The following is a 15,835-nucleotide window of genomic DNA, read 5'->3' as shown; positions in this document are numbered from 1 at the left end:
GASCTTTCTTCCTTGCAACTGCTGCTCCAGAACGGGGCAGTCAAACCCTTTTGTCCTATATCTGCCTCTTTATCACTCTGAATGGATTAGGGGAGACACAGCTCAGATGCAGGATTCTGTGTGCAGGAACATCCATGCTACACTAGCTGCACTAGTGGATATCTTCAAAAACATTGGCACTTCTCTTTAGCTGCACTACACAGGCTAATTAAACAGAGAGGGGTTGCTCTGTTTGTTATTGACACAGAGAGCATCACACACACAAGATGGATCTAACAGTCAGCATTTCTCTGTCTCTTCCTAATCTCTACTGGTTCTCTTTCTGAGAGGCCACAATATTCTCAGTAGAGTGAGAGGAGGTTGTCAGGGGAAGCTGGCAAAGCACGTGTTCCTGAGAGATGGAGAGAAGTTTGTGGGGAATACTACTTCAAAGAGCAGCCTCACTGCTAAGGAAGATGATGCTCCATGTACCTTTGCTTTCCAAGATGGCGTTTTCCTAAGCCAATGGTTGTTAACACGTGGGCATTCACCTTAGTGTTATCTGTAAAGACAGCACATCACTCATGGTCAGCATCATCCAAGTCAGCCGAACCATTTCCCTCATCTCAGACAAGTCTCTGGATAGACTCTCCYGGACATCTGGCCATGTTCCTCTCTCACAGGAACTCCTCCTCCCAACTGCAGGGAGCATGGGAAGGGCAAACCATGCTGCTGAGAAACCTAATCCAGCCATGTACAAATCCTCCCCACCCAGCACAACCTATGGCCTCTGGATGTYGGGATGATGCATCCAGGCAGCATCAACAGAGAGCCCCAAGTAATTCTCACATGTGGTGAGAATCACATATGCAACCAAAAATCAGACCAGCCCTCTACCTGACGCACCCATGAGTCAGGCAGGCCCTGCACTGCAAAGATGCATTCACTGTCAAGTGCTTTCAGTTCTTCTCCTTACTCATATACCCGGCAAATGTGTACACATGTGAGTTTACACTGGGTCTAAGAAGCCATTAGATGCCCAAAGGATGCTCAAATTCAGTCGAGTGTCTTGTGGCCAGTAAAGGGCTCCACACTGCAGACTCCCTGAATGGTTTTAGGGAGTAGTCAGGCACTTCCCACTTGCATCAAGAAGTCAGCAGTCAGGGCAAAGCTGCCAAAGCAAAATAAACCTGACAGAGGTACTTGCTCCCCACCTCAGTCTGGGGCCAAGAAAGCAGCTCAGGTGCATGCATCGTGGTAATTCCAGTAGCCTTTGTACTCCTCCACAGCCTTGAATCTGAGGCTCCCTCCCGGTCAGCATATGTCCCTGGGAGAAATGGATCCTCTCCCCATTGCAATGGAAAATGCCCCGGGCCACAAAGAAGACAGGGGCTGTAGCCAGGGAAGGATGGGAAACATGAAGAATACTAAATGAAGACCATGACAGCTGTAGAGAGGACAGTTCCAATCACCACAGCCATGCAGGACGTAAGCACAGAATTCCCCCGCCTTTCTCTCCCCGTGTCAGAAAGCTTAAGAACTTCAGGGGATTTATTTTACAACACAGATGAAAAGCTTTGGATTCCACCACAAGAGCAATGAGGAAAACTGTTTAACACTTAAAATGCCAGCATTTCTAGGCCAGTGGCACAAGAGAAGGAGAACGGCATCTGTGACTCAACTGGATGCTGCTGCTCAGTGCAGACTGACTATGGGACTGTGCTGGCTGGTCACTCCAACTGGAGTGCAGAAGGACAGGATGGGAGAAGTGTCTCCTTTAACCCCAGCCATGGCATTCCTGCTCCTTAGGGGGGAATTGGAGAGCGAGTCACATCCTCTGTGTCACCCCACATCCTGCCCACACTCCAGACACACAGGGAAACCGTCCTCTGTCACCATGGCACAGCCCTGGCCTCCAGGGCCCCTCCTCCCTGCCTGGGCACAGGACTGGCTGCAGCAGCCAAGCAGGGAGATGGCAGAGCACACACACCATCTCGGCTCCTCCACTCACACCCAGCAAAGGTGTCATCCGTCACACCTCTGAGCCATGCTGCATAGCAGACCTCAGGTGGCAGAGGCACACGCACATCTTTGCGCTGTAGCACTTGCTGAAGATGAAGGTTTTCTAATCTGGCCCACTCGGGACGCTGTGGGAGAAGAGCAGCAGCAGCACACACCCCAGCAGCTCGCTGTCCCTGGRGGCTGCAAGCACAGGAGGGCACAGCACATGGGAAATCCTTCAGCAACATCAAGCTGGCACAACTGACCAAAACTGTTCCTCCCTTGGYAGAACCAGGTTGACAAGTAGGTTGAACCCTTTACTAAGCCATTTTTGTCTCTAGCATGCTGAAGAGGGAAATAGGGGAGCTGTGAAGACCCATGGCATCCCCACATAATCCCAGATACTGCTCACATAGCTGAGWGTGATATCCAAATGCTGCAAGCACAGCATGGGAGCCTCCTCCTTGCKAAGGCAAGACCAACATCACCCTGGGGTTTAAGCTATTCACTGCAAGAGATGACAAGCATCCCCTGGGACAAGCTCGTCTTCTGCTGCTGCAGGAAGAAGTAAAGCAACTCCCTTCTACTCAGGCTTTCCCTCCCACCAAGAACCCCCCATGGAGAAGGAGGAAGAGTGGCTGGGGTGCAGCAAATGCCTAACATTCCGGTTCTGGGGAAGCCACATTCCCTCTCTCCCACCCCCACTGCTTTTCCTGCAAAGCAAAGTCTGATGCTTTCCCGCACACACTCTCCCCAGCTCTCCTGCCTTGGCTACCTCGCTTCATCAGGATTTAAGTCTGTGATTTGCAAGAGATGTGTAACTCTTAGAGAGACTCTGGCTTCAGGACTGTGCCTCAGCCCTCCCCTGGAAATCCTTGTCTCTCCAAATAATGGCAGAATCATGCCTGGACAGGTGGAGCTGGACAAAGGAGGCAGTTCTCTGATGGGTGCTACTTGCTGAGACATGCACCTCTGAGCATCCCCTTTCCAGCCTCCTATTTCCATCAGCTCCTTCAGGCTCCTCAGTGGCTACTCCTGTTGCAAGAGGCCAGAGATTCCTCCTGACAGAGGGGTGGGCATAAAGGCTCTGGTGAAATGGCCCTTTGGGAAACCCTGGCCTTCATCTGATTAGATACAGACGGCCCAGGCTTCCAGGAGCAGCAGGTTAATCAGTTAATGGCTGAAGGATGCTGGGCAATGTGCTGCTGCACGCTGCGGGGCACCCCCAGCCGCACAGCCCGGGGGCAGCCACTCCTTCCTCGCTGGGGCCAGATCTGGGAAAACATCTGCTCTGATAAAGAAAAGTGTTTCACCAGGGAGGGGGCAGGCCCGAGCCCATCAGCTGCTCCAGCCGAGTGACCATGGGTGCTCCGGGGCGCTKCTAGCTCCCTCTCCACACCCATTACTCGCAAGGCCAGACACGGGGGTTAATGGCCTGGAAACCATCTGGGGGCTGCAGGGGCAGATGTCTCATGCCCCAAACAGGACGCTTTCGGACCTCAGCCGCAGACCTCGAGAAGGCCCCGTCATAGTGCCTGCCGTGCCCACTGCCAATGCCACGGGCACCCACTGGCACCCACGGTCCAGAAAGGGCTGTCCTGGCCCCTCCCAAGCAAAGGCATCACCAGTCTTGGGTGGAAACCTGTGTATACTCAGCAAGAAAAAGAGCACGGAGAATTTCGGGGTGTCTGGCACCTGGCCCCTTGCACTCAGCCACTCGCTCCCCGTGGCAGCGCGGTGCCCGCCCAGCWGTGTGCTCACCCGGGGAGGCCACCGCGGGCAGGCGGGACCAGAGCCCGCGGCTAACAGGTACGRGTCCGGCCCCGGGCAGCCGCTCTGCCCGCCGGGGTGACGGTGACTGGGCAGCGGCTCCAAGGGGTAGGGCACTCYCGTCGCACGCTGCCCGGCCGCTCATCGGCCCGGTGCCCCGGCGGCAGCCGCTCTGTTACACGCACAARCGGGCAGAAGCAGGCTCCAGACCCTCAAGTCGTTCCAGAGGATTAAGGAGCCGGCTCTGGGCAGCCATGACTATCATGCGACAAACCCTCTCCTCCCGCAAGCAGTCCTCGGTCGGCATTGCCGGCACCGCACATCGGTTGGGCTCCGGCTCCCGTCACCCCTTCAACCCCTCGCACGGGTTGCGCGGTGCCGCGCCGGGCTGGGGAGCGCTCKGGGACAAAACCCTCCGCATCCCAGCGCTCCAGAGAAAGTGTAACCGGGACCGTCTCGGCGAGGGGACAGCGGGGGAGCGGCGAGGCCGGCGGGGAGCGCGGCGTCCCACGGCCCCGGGGCGCTCCCGGCCCGGGTCACGGCACCCCGATGCCCGTCTCGTCCCGGGACCCGGTCCTGCCGGCCTCCGCTCGGCCCCCGCCTCTCCCAGCCCCGCCGCCGTGCCCGTCCCGCCGCTGCCCACCTGGCGCAGAGAGGCGTCCATCGGCGGAGCCGCCCGCGGAAGCGCTACCGCCGGCTCTCAGCGCCGCATCGCCGCGGCCAGGCCGCCCGCTCCGCCCCGCTCCGCCCGCCCCGGGGCGCGGGGAGTGCGGCTCCTGCGGCGGCGGCGGGGCCGTGCCCGTGCCGGAGCGTTCAGGAGCGGGATGAGACTGGTTGGGAAGCGGCGCGCATCTCGAGAGGAGGATGCTGAGAAGCGTTTGGGGTGGGGGAGGCCCCAGCGGCYGGTGCCACCTACGGACACGCGGCGGGGACGGGGGTCCACTGATGTACACAACCACAGCAGCCAAACGCAGACCTTTGTAAGGGCAACTGATGTCATCCAGAATAGCGAACATTTTAGGCTTGGGGTTCCTTCAGCAGACCATCATAGCATGATGCAGTGAGAGAGACCGTTAACAGTAATCCTKATAGAGCTTTGAAATGATGTCCTGAGATCTGAACAGGTGGCAAAGAGCAAGAGACTGGGCAAAGTTTGTTCCGATCACAGGTCGAAGGTAGAACTCAATCACAGATTGAAGTGTGTCCAGATCATAGTGCACAATTGCTTTGCGGTGCTTCTTTCCATCAGAAATTATTTCTTTATTCTGAAAGGAAATCTAATGGAGGGATGTAAGAGAAGGGTAATAATAATAATAATAATAATAATAATAATAATAATAATAATAATTGTTATTGTGGTCAATAATGTGAGGGTTTTTAACTACTTAAAACACAGAGAGGGTTCTGAGGTAGATGGCTGTATCTTGTCTGACATCTGCCACAGGACAGTCAACATCTGGGCCATTGTCTAACCTGTGATGACCACCCCCACCACTCTTCCACCTTCACTCTCTGGGCCTTTTGCTTAAATTTCCTGATATATGAGTCACTGTCAATGTGTCCTTCCATTTTGATACCGAGTAATTGAGAGCTGTCCTGGGCATGATTATCCAGCCTATTTTGTACTTGTGTTGGATTAGTTTAATCTACACCACTTTCTCTGCCTTATGGAAACATCATGCAAGACAGTGCCAGAAGCTAACTGCAGTCCTTATCTCACATCTACTACTTCTGTCCACAAGGCCAATCACTTTGTCAGAGAAGGGGATTAGATCAACTCACAAYGTCCTTTATAGTCCTCCTTGCAGTCACACATTTGTTGTCAGGCTGTTTCTGCCACAGCCAGCTTTCTCCTCTCTGGAGGAGTGGGGATTCCCGCTATTGCTGTTTCTGCAGACAATTTTGGCTATTAAGTTTCTCCATTCTGGCTGGTCACCAGGGGGCTATGGAACTCCTCACAACCRCGGGGAAGTTGAGGAGCACACTTCTTTCTCCTCTGCCTGCCAGCAGTCTCCACCAGCAGGCATCTCCACCAGACGTCCCCTCCCAGACTTCTCTGGAGAGACTTTGGCAGTGGTTCCTGTCACCCAGGGTGGAAGGGAAGGATACAACCTTTCAAAAAGGCAAGGTTTTTAGTATAATACTACTGTCGACTGACACCTAAGAGGGAAGCAGAWGGTGCCTTGACCCAGTCCTTAGAACAAAGTAACTTTCCAACTCTTCAGTCAATAATTTGATTCACCAAATAGTGCATCAGTGATTGACACTGTATGTCCTGTACTCTGTCAGCCAAGTAGAAAAGCTGGCAAGAATCTTGACAGGAAACTTACACCTGATASTTGTTCCTTTCTGTTACATGATTAAAGCACTAGTCCTGCATTCCTACAGCCCACTTGGGAACTGCACTGCCTGAACTGTTTGCTAATTGGCTTTAAGTCCTGCTCCTGGGAAGGGGTGGCTGTGACCATGTGCTTCTTCACAGAGCTTTGATAAGCAGGTTATTGCTGATGTGCAATCACATGAGCCCCACTGTGAAGGACAAGCCCGGGACCTCTTTCTCTCTCTCAGCCCTTTAGCCCCCTCTCCCAMCCTCGGGACTGCCTCCTGCCCCAAGCCTGGCACAGCGGTGCTGCCTGTGTGTTTGGCAGCAATGTTAGCAACCCAACGAGTTTCCAACCCTCCTCTCAGCCCAGCTGCAGATGGCACAGGARCCAGGATGCCACGGCTGTTGTCTGCTGGGCTCTAGAAGAGGAGAGCCAGGGCAGGCAGGTGCCAGTGGGTCTGAGCAGTGAGCTATCCCTGCAGCCATGAAAGGAGCAACCCTCTGGTGCTGCAGGCAGCAGGGCCCCGCACCCAGCCGTGGCAGCAGCAGACAGTGAGTCAGCTTCCTGCTGGGCTTTCCACACCGAGGGAAGGTCGGCAGAGGACTGGCAGGAACAAGCTGAGGCAGGAATTCCTCCTGGACGCCAGACAATATCTTAATTTCCTCTTCTGCCACGGGTCTGGCACACTGCTGGGAGGCAGGCCCGTGTGCCCCGCTGTGGGCGGTAAGCATCTGACAGACCTTCGCCTGCGAGAAAACGAGCGGTGACACCTTGGCTGCAGGTCACACTTCCTCAATGGCTCATCAGAGCTGTGCTCCTAGGGTGGAGGACTGATTTCCTCCACTGTCATCCCTGGGATGATCTAATTTGGGAGAGTCAGCAGCAGAGGCAGGATACCTTGAACCAGATGAGGGCATACGGAGACACAGACACAGAAGGAGGACACCTGTGCTCTGCTGTGCATTGCCACCATCACAGCTCCACTGCCAGGCCCTGCTGCTTGGCTAAGRCAACCAAACCTTGCCCACAGCACAGGACAGCCAGGAATGTGTTCACCAAAGGTGGAGAAGCAGCAGCCAAAAAAATCAAGCACACCACTTGTTGCTGGACCCTGGTAGACCACCAGATGCCAAGGCACTCTCCTGACACAGGCTGCATGTATGCAAGAGGAAGGGGACACACAGTAGGGTGCAAACTGATCCCACAGCTCTGGCCCTCTCTTTGTTCCAGTTTCACAATTCCTTGATATCAGCTTATAAATCAACCCTTGAAAAGGGCAGTTCCTCCCTTCTCCCATTGCCAGACTGCGGGTAGCCCAGCCACAGCTCAGACTCGGTCAGTCTGGCCAGGCCACTCAGGCTTGGGCCRCTTGAACTCAGCACATGAAGCTGTGGAGCTTTCCTCCAGCCCCATCCCCTGCAAAGTGACAATGGTGATGATCAAAGCTATGCCGAATCTSTGCCTGCCTGGGGCTGCTCTGCGGCTCTGTGACAGGAATTATCCCAGGCTCCTTGGGGACAGGATCATGTTTGTACCAGATGTGTCCCTGCTCCAGAGGAATGTGATTAAGGATGTCTGGAGAGGCTTTCACAGGGTCACACCAAGCACTGCGGCACCTGCTCCCCCAGAGAGCAGGAGCGTGAGGGTGAGTCCTCCTTCTGAGGGGGCACAGTGTGGGCTGGGGAGGGTTAATTTGTCTTGGGCACCCTGCTGGCTCCTGTATCACTTCAGCCACCAGCAGTGAGCCTGTCTCACTCAATGCACAGTGCTGCATCTGCACACTGCAGAGCCCAGGCCAAGGGCGGCTACACCCTGCTTAGTCTGATCGCAGTGGGAAAAGCTTCTTMTCCCCTCCAGGAACAGGAATGCCCGCCAGGGCTGCCCTTTCTCTTTAGGTCAGGAAAACAGGATGTCATCTTCATTTGCAGCCTGAGCACAAGAGCAGAGAGCTGGAGCAGATGGGCCCAGAATGTGGGTGCTGGGAACATTCACCCCACTGTGACCATGTGCCACCCCATGGCCTCTGAAGTACCCTCCTGATTTGCATCACTGGGGCCAGCACTACAGCTGGGAATTTCTACCAGCCCCATCTGCACCTGGCTGTGCTGATGAACCAAACCCATAATCAGGTATCTCCGGCTTTCTCTGCAGATAGCGGTCCTGGTCTTGTTCCTTCAGCCCAACCCTTCCTTCCTTTCCTTTCCACATCCCACACATGCAGCTCCTGGCAGTGACAAGCTGAGGTTCCCTGCCGCTGCTCCCTCTGTGCTGCAGCAGGTTTCCTCAGGGCCACAACGTATCTGCATGTGGCTTTTACACTTCAGCCATGAGAATTGCAGTACCGGTGATGAGATTGCTGAATGAGGGAGCTGAGCTGCACCAGGCTATAATTACAGTAGGAGCATGTGGGGATGAGGCCAGCCGAGCGCATCCACCTCATTTCCTCTCCTATTAAGTCTGCCCTGCTTTTGTTTGACCCAGACCAAACCTTGCTATTAATGGCACGATGCTGTGGAGGTCACAGATGATTCTGCTACAAGCAGCCTTGTGCATTCTGCTCGACTAAATGCATAAGCAAGGCTTTTCTTGCAGATACCATTGCTATGGGATTCATGCTGTAGAAAGTGTGTCAGGCAGCTGTGGTGCAGGCAATTCCCACACTGGGCTGTTTTGCCAGGGGAGCTTTGTCTCCATCTGTAACCAGCAACCCAGGCGAGCAAGCAAGGAGGTTAAATGGTGTCATACCACTACCCCTGGCTGTGCTGAGTTCTGCTGATGGGTCCTGGTAGCCAGAGCTATCCCGTTTCCTCTTCCTGATCTTGCCTGCACCCTTTCAGCTTCCAAAACCATTTTTGTGCTGAAGGAGAGAACTCTTCTCCCAGTGCAGCCCAACCGATGCCAATCCCAATCCCTGCCCTGTTTTGTCACRCTTGTCTCGTGTAAGTCCCCGAGAGGCAACCTGAAATGCTGTGCTACTGGAGTAGCAGGCAAGGCTGTGCTAACACCTCCAGAGCTGAACAGTGAGTGCAGCAGCCCCAGTTCGGAGCGCCAGTAGCCAGCCCCAGCATCTGGCCATCTGTGTTTGCTGAGGAAGACAGCCTGGCACAGCAGGAAGCAGCTCCCCAGCCTCTCCCAGCCCCAGTGAGGCTGCTGTATTCCGTGTGATGGAGTGGGGGATATCCTCCAGGGACACTGGGCTGATGGATGAAGGCAATCATCCAGCTGGGCTCCTGCAGCAGAGATCACAAGGTCCCTCCTTCTCTGGAGAAATCACGTGAGGAGGATTACCCTCCCGTCCTGCTCAGTGACAAGATCACATCTGGCAGCCCAGGGGGTCACAGAACAAAGTGGCAGGAGAGATGAGGGATGTTGTGCAGCACTGGTGCTCAGCACTTCTCCATGTTCTGACTCCTGCATGGCCCCTCTGAGCCAAGCAGGACTCTCATGGGTGCCAGCCCACCTCCTTGCTGCTCCCTGCAAGGATGAAGCTGTGGCAGTCACATTTCAGAGGTCAGACTGAGCCTGCCCTGTGCACACCTCACAGCAGCATTGCTCCTCTCTGTGCAGGAGCTCATGTGAGCCATCTCTGCACAGCAACACACAGCGGCCTGTGACCAGGTGCACCCCAGCCAAAAGAATGCATCTGGACAGGGGAACCTTGCATGGGCACAGGAGAATTGTCCCAGAAATGCCTCATTCACTTCTGCAGAGTCCCTTTGGAGAGCAGTCCCAGMACAGACACCTCAGGCAGCCAGGGGCTGGGAGATCCTCGAGGGGATGATGCACTGGGAGGGACAGGGCAGCAGCACAGGGCAGCAGGCAGGAAGCAAACATCCCAGGGCAGAGGAGTGAAAGCCCAACAAATCTCAGGACTACTCACCTATATTGAAGGAACATGCTGTCCAAGCCTGTGCCCAGGATTCAGACAGCTCTGCAAGAAAAGTAACCTTTCCAAAGACCTGTGTGAGGAGCTGGAGGGAGCTTCATCTCTGTCYTGTAGTTCCATGGCAATGTCTGCAGGCAACGGGCTCTGGGAACGGCTGGCTGCAGCATGAGGAACATGTCCAAACCTGCCGTTCCCATGGGGAGGAAGGTTTGTGTCCGTGCCTGAGGAGGGCACRTTCCTCCCCTGGCAGTCAGCAGGGCCCAGCTCAGCCCTTTCTTCTCTCCCCAGTGCTTAWCCTGGGGCTGGTGAGTCCCTTCTTTCTAGCGACATGGAGGGAAGGTGGATGGAGGGAGGGAGACAGAGGTCTTGGGGCTGAGGCATGACAGGGACGTGCAGGGGCACCAGAGCTCAGCAGTACTTGCTGGTGGTCCTCAGCATCTGCAACAGCAAGCAGGACCCCAGCATCCCTGAACTAGGGCTTCACGTGCAACCGTGATCCTGCTCAGCATCAGCTCTGCTCTCCCCAAACTGGTGCAGCTCACATCTGAACAAACTCACTTGTGTTGGGGATTGCAAACCAGAGCCACTCTCACTCTTGCCAGCATCCAGTRTGAGGAAAGAGCTGTGCTGCACCTCTGGCCATTGTTACCTGCCCCTGCCCCCCAAGGCCCTCCTCGTGGGGCAGAAAAAAAAGGAATTTTACCATTTATTTTAATGAMGTTTGAATGCCTGAAAAACAGACATGAAAGCCCAGGCAAGGACTTTCAAACCTACAGGGAAAATGGGAAACTTTGCCACTGGCTCTGGTTCATGGTTTTGTTGTAAAAACGGTTTTAGCTAGCTTATTCCTTAACTTCCCAGCCATACAGCCGTGTGTGTGAATGGGTGCCAGTGGTATCTGACAACAGAGATGTGCCAGCCCCTCCTGGCTGCAGAGAATAAAAATAACTGGAGAAGATAGCTGGAGTGTACTTGAACCCAGGTGGCAGAAACAGAAACCCAAATTGTTTTCTTAAACAATACTTGCTTTGAACAAGTTGTTTAAAATAATAAGGTTGATAATTTTGGGAACAGACCTTCTATTTTTAAGTCTCTGGACAGGCTTATTTCTGTAAAGATAAACCTCTTCTCATACAGCAAAGAGATGGGAGAAACTTCTGGTAGGAGTGCAGTTTTGGTCTGGAATAAGTGAGTTCCCTATCAGGGAGCAAGTGAACACTTGCCCCATCCCAGAGCATCCCCTGGGGAATTGGAGGCCTGCAAACACCAGGATATTCTCCCCAGCCCCAGTGCAGGAATATCTCCTGAGTCTGCAGGCAGCCTCTCAGCTACTCTCCCCACACTGCAACAGCATTTAGTGATCAGTGCTCTCCTGGTGTGGCAGCACTCAGCAGCCTCTCCCTTCTCCTCCGGTCCCACTGCAGTGGAGGCACCCCATGGACTGCACCCCTTTACTGCTCCTGCCTCAGCCCATCCCTGCTGCCCTCCTGTCCATCCACCTGCTGTCTCTTCTCTGGGAGCAACCAGGACTGACTCCTCCAAGCTGGACAGATGTCCACTCTTTGAGCAGCACATCAGACTTTGGTAGAACTGACTGCTGACTGAGTTCACATGTGTGACCCAAACCAGAGCCCCTGTAGCAATTCTGCCTACATTGCATCCTGGTGCAGTGCGTTTTCCAGCACATCCRTGGCTCAGGACTGTGTGGATGGGCTGTGATCCTGGTTCTCTTCTYCATCACTGGTGGGTCTATGGGTGGCCACCCATAGAGACCCTCTACTCTGCCCTAGAAGCGGAGATCAGCACCTTTTGTGAGGCACATGCAACGATGCCAGGAGGGCTTCTACCTGCGCAGCCTGTACCACGTGCTGCTGCTGCTGCTGCCGGRGAGCTCCTCYGGGCAGGTGGAGAGCTGGCAGCACCTGCAGAGCCTGGCCCACTGCCAGTCCAGCTCAGCCAGCCCTGACGTGGCCAGCAGCTACGTAGACTGGCTGGTCTCCTACCTGCAGCACCTGAGCACGCTGAAGGAGAGGTTTGATGCCAGGGTAGTGGTCCCTCTCTGTGAGAACTTATACATGCACGAGGAGCCAGCTGCCTGCCCCACCCRGCGGTCCCTGCTGGCATCCATCTCTCACCTGGCTGCCCAGCTCTTTGCCCATCGGTGTAACTGGGGGCTGCTGCTGCAGGGGGGCACCCTCAGCGAGAGGGTCTTTGGCCCCCAGAGCTTGTGAGACCTGCATGGCTTTGCTGATGTGGGGCCTTTTGTGAAGTCCTTGAGGCTGGTCCCTGATATCTTCCATCAGAACTTGGCCACAGCAGATCTTGCCCAGAGGTGGGTCTCTTTACACCGCAACAGCTACAGCCTGTCCCTGCCGCCATCAGCATCACTGCCACTGCAGCCAGCAGCAAGGGGCAGAGCAGGGCTGGCTCCCAGCACTGTACAGCCCTGGCCATGCAGCAGGGCCCCACAGCGGCCCAGCTCTSCCCTGGGCTGGCTCCCAGCACTGTACAGCCCTGGCCATGYRGCAGGGCCCCWCAGCGGCCCAGCTCTSCCCTGGGCTGGCTCCCAGCACTGTACAGCCCTGGCCATGCAGCAGGGCCCCACAGCGGCCCAGCTCTSCCCTGGGCTGGCTCCCAGCACTGTACAGCCCTGGCCATGYRGCAGGGCCCCWCAGCGGCCCAGCTCTSCCCTGGGCTGGCTCCCAGCACTGTACAGCCCTGGCCATGCAGCAGGGCCCCACAGCGGCCCAGCTCTGCCCTGGGCTGGCTCCCAGCACTGTACAGCCCTGGCCATGTGGCAGGGCCCCTCAGTGGCCCAGCTCTGCCCTGGTCCCACTGCAGCCCTTCGGCACAGGGAGCAGCGCTGAGGTGCTGCGAGCTCAGCTGCAGGAGGACCAGGAGAAGCTGCTGGCCCTGCTGCAGYGCAGGGAGCGGGTGGCTGCCCTGCGCACCCAGCTCTGGCACGCTGCCCGGCACATCTGCCTCCTGCACCTGCAGCAGAGCTCCGGTGGGGCTGTGGGGGCTCGCCGGCGTGAGGCAGCCCTGGCCAAGGAGAGGCAGAAGAGCCTGGAGCTAGAGGAGTACCACCACAGCATCCTGGAGGCCGACTGGCTGCTGGAGCTGGAGGTTAGGTTCATCCTGACCCAGAGGATTGATGCGGTAAGGAGGCCCCTGGTCTGCATACCAGGGTGAGTGGGGCACTGCTGCCGTCCAGGATGTTCCATGGGAATGGCTGGATGTGAGGTGGAGATGTGAATCTTGCGGGACTGGGTAGTGCTGTAATCAAACCAATGGCCTGCTGGGCAGCCATGGGCATTCTGATACGAGGAAGGAGGGATGTGGAGTAGGGAATGGGAGAGAGAGTGTTTMATAACATGGCAGAGCAGCTTGTGGGTCGTGAATACTCCCATCCAGCCCAACTGGATGCCCAAGAGATAGGCACCCACACTGCTTCCTCTCCTACAGGTTCAGCAGCGCTGCCAGGCCTTGGAGAGGGTACTGGGAGGCCAGGCACTGCCTGTCCCGCAGTGCACCCAGCTCAGAAACAGGATGGCCACCACCTGTGTATCTGGACAGGCTCAGCCCTCTGCCTCCTGCCCCATCAGCAGCCAGTGACTGACCATGGGCCGTGGGCCTCCCACCTGCTCCCAGCACCCGGGAGAGCATGAATGGAGGACACCCAACCCATCACCGTGGGCCGCAGGCAGCCAGCAACTCACAGGGACCTGGCTCAGTTCCTACCCAGGAAGAAAGCATGGAAAGAATGTGTTTAATGAGAAGTTTCGTCTGTGCTCAGCCCATGGTCCTGCCATTCCGTGTGTGGCTMCAGACTGCGCAAGATGGGCACTGAGTGCTGCAGAGCATGCAGGCACAAGCATGCACATGTATATGGATGCAAGCAGGCAGGAGAATGCAATCCTGATAAAACATGGGGCTCATCTTCCTGCTCGCAGCAGCCAGTGTGGAGGCTGAGTCCACAGCAACCAGTCTGCTTGATGATGGTGATGGAAAGCCCACCTCCATGCTGGTGGTGGGTAACAAGTACTCCAGCTGGGGCTTGCTACCTTGACGGCTGTTTTGGGCAAGAAAGTTTTGTGTTGGGGAATTTGAATCAATTTCATTTATTGCCATTGGTAACAAAACCGCAAGTGTAGRGCCAGAGGCACAGGTCCTGTGAAAAGTTTATTGGTGTAGCTGTTTTCACTACAATCAGAGGAGTTACAATGCACAGAAACAACAGGCCTCCTACRCTACACAGGGAGGACAGGACACACATGGCCACAGACACACAGAGACACTCGTCTCTCCGCCCTGGGCCCTGCGGGGAGCCAGGCTGTGGGCAGGAACCTGCTGTGGGGGAGGCTTCTTTCTTCTGATGGGATATTTCTGCAGCCTCCTGAGAAAGGCATTGGACCCTCCCAGTAATGAAGCACCCACCATCTCTCACAAGAGCCAGGCTGGTAAATGGGAATGGGGGCAGGATCTTCTCCCAAATCAAATGGTGAAGCAAGCATCCCAGCTTCCTCTGGAAGACCAGTCCAGCTCTGACCATCAGGCAGAGACTGGGGTGCCTTTCTCTTCTGGCACTACCCTTGGAGTTTCCAGGGGCAGCAAGGGCACCATCAGTTTCTGGGCCAGCTCTAAGCAAAGGCTGCCTGCTCAGGGAAATCCCAGGGAATAGCTCTGCCAGATGGAAAAGTGTGATGCACAGCAAGTCCCACCTGAACATGAGGAAGAACTTCACTGTGAGAGTGACTAGCACAAGGAACAGGCTGCCCAGAGAGGTTGTGGAGTCTCCCTTACTGGAGATATTGCAGAACTGTCTGGATGCAATCCTATGCCATGTGCTCTGGGATGACTCTGCTTGGGCAGGGAGGCTGGATCAGATGGCCCACTGTGGTTTCTTCCAACCCAACCCATTCTGTGATTCTATGCAACTGCCCAAATGTGATGGGGGCTGAGTGCTGGGCACCCTGCATGCTGCTCCTTCCTGCTTGGAGGGCACTGCTGGATTGAAAGGTGATCTCAATCAGGCAGCAAAATTGGGGCMAGGGTTTCAGTGACTTCCTTGTAGGCTTGCAGGGAGCCAGATTCAGTGCATCACTGCACAGGTAATGGGAGGGGACCCAAAGGACTGTTTTGTGCTCCAGCACTACATTTCTTGTAAAGCCTCTTAAATATGGTTTATTCTCAGGGGCAGAAATGTGGGGTTCAGGAACTGGGATACAGCCCTGCAATGAGTGTTTACCCCTGCAACCTTTCTGGAGGTGCAAAATGGCAGAGGACTCCGCTCAGCTCCTGCAAGAGGGCAAGCATGCAAGGCTTCAGGATACCTGCTTGTCTCCAGCCTCCCCTCCCTGTGCAGTCTGCAGTTTGGAAATAAGGTTGGGAAAATTAAAAAGAACCAAAGAGCCTCTTCCAAGGGCTGAAAGAACTGAAAACAGTCAYGTGGGAAGCTGATTGGACAGAAGATGATCTGAAAGACAGGGCCAGGGTGCTTCTCTTTGCCTGTCTGCCAGGCTTCAGCAGCCTCAAGGGCCAGTAGCTGTGGCAGAGGCCCAGTGTGAACACTCCTAGAAGGGGGTAGAGGGAGCAGGAGCAAGGCATCTGCCAGCTGAGTAAGGAAATTGCTGACCTGGGAGAAGAGGCAGCTTCCAGCCCATTCCTGTGAGTGCTCAGTGTCACGAGTGACCCAAGCTTCATGGTAGTGGAGGGGAATGCAGTGGCACCAGCTGGCTCCCCTTCACCACCTGGAGACCAGGCACAGGCTGCCTCCAGCAGGGAGGGGACAGACCCCTGACCCATGGGCACTCTGGATCCACACAGCTTTGGGATGTGAGAGGTACCTCTCAGCCCACCAGATCCAAGAGGAGAG

The 15,835-nt window shown here is 55.6% G+C and overlaps 1 protein-coding gene across 1 annotated transcript in view; it reads right to left on the bottom strand.

The window, feature by feature from the left end:
* LOC130574414 (unconventional myosin-X-like) overlaps window positions 1-4,461 on the bottom strand; it is an 89,559-nt gene extending 85,098 nt beyond the window's left edge. Inside the window, exon 1 of the mRNA XM_057367627.1 lies at window positions 4,394-4,461. Within this exon, the coding sequence (XP_057223610.1) occupies window positions 4,394-4,414 (21 nt within the window). The 5' untranslated portion in view covers window positions 4,415-4,461. The remainder of the gene's footprint in view (window positions 1-4,393) is intronic.
* Window positions 4,462-15,835: the final 11,374 nt, after the last annotated feature.

Source organism: Malurus melanocephalus, unplaced genomic scaffold, assembly GCF_030028575.1.
Source record: "Malurus melanocephalus ecotype Western Australia unplaced genomic scaffold, MMel_1.1 scaffold_81, whole genome shotgun sequence".
NCBI classification, from domain to species: Eukaryota; Metazoa; Chordata; class Aves; order Passeriformes; family Maluridae; genus Malurus; species Malurus melanocephalus.
This window is presented reverse-complemented; position numbering and strand designations above follow the sequence as displayed.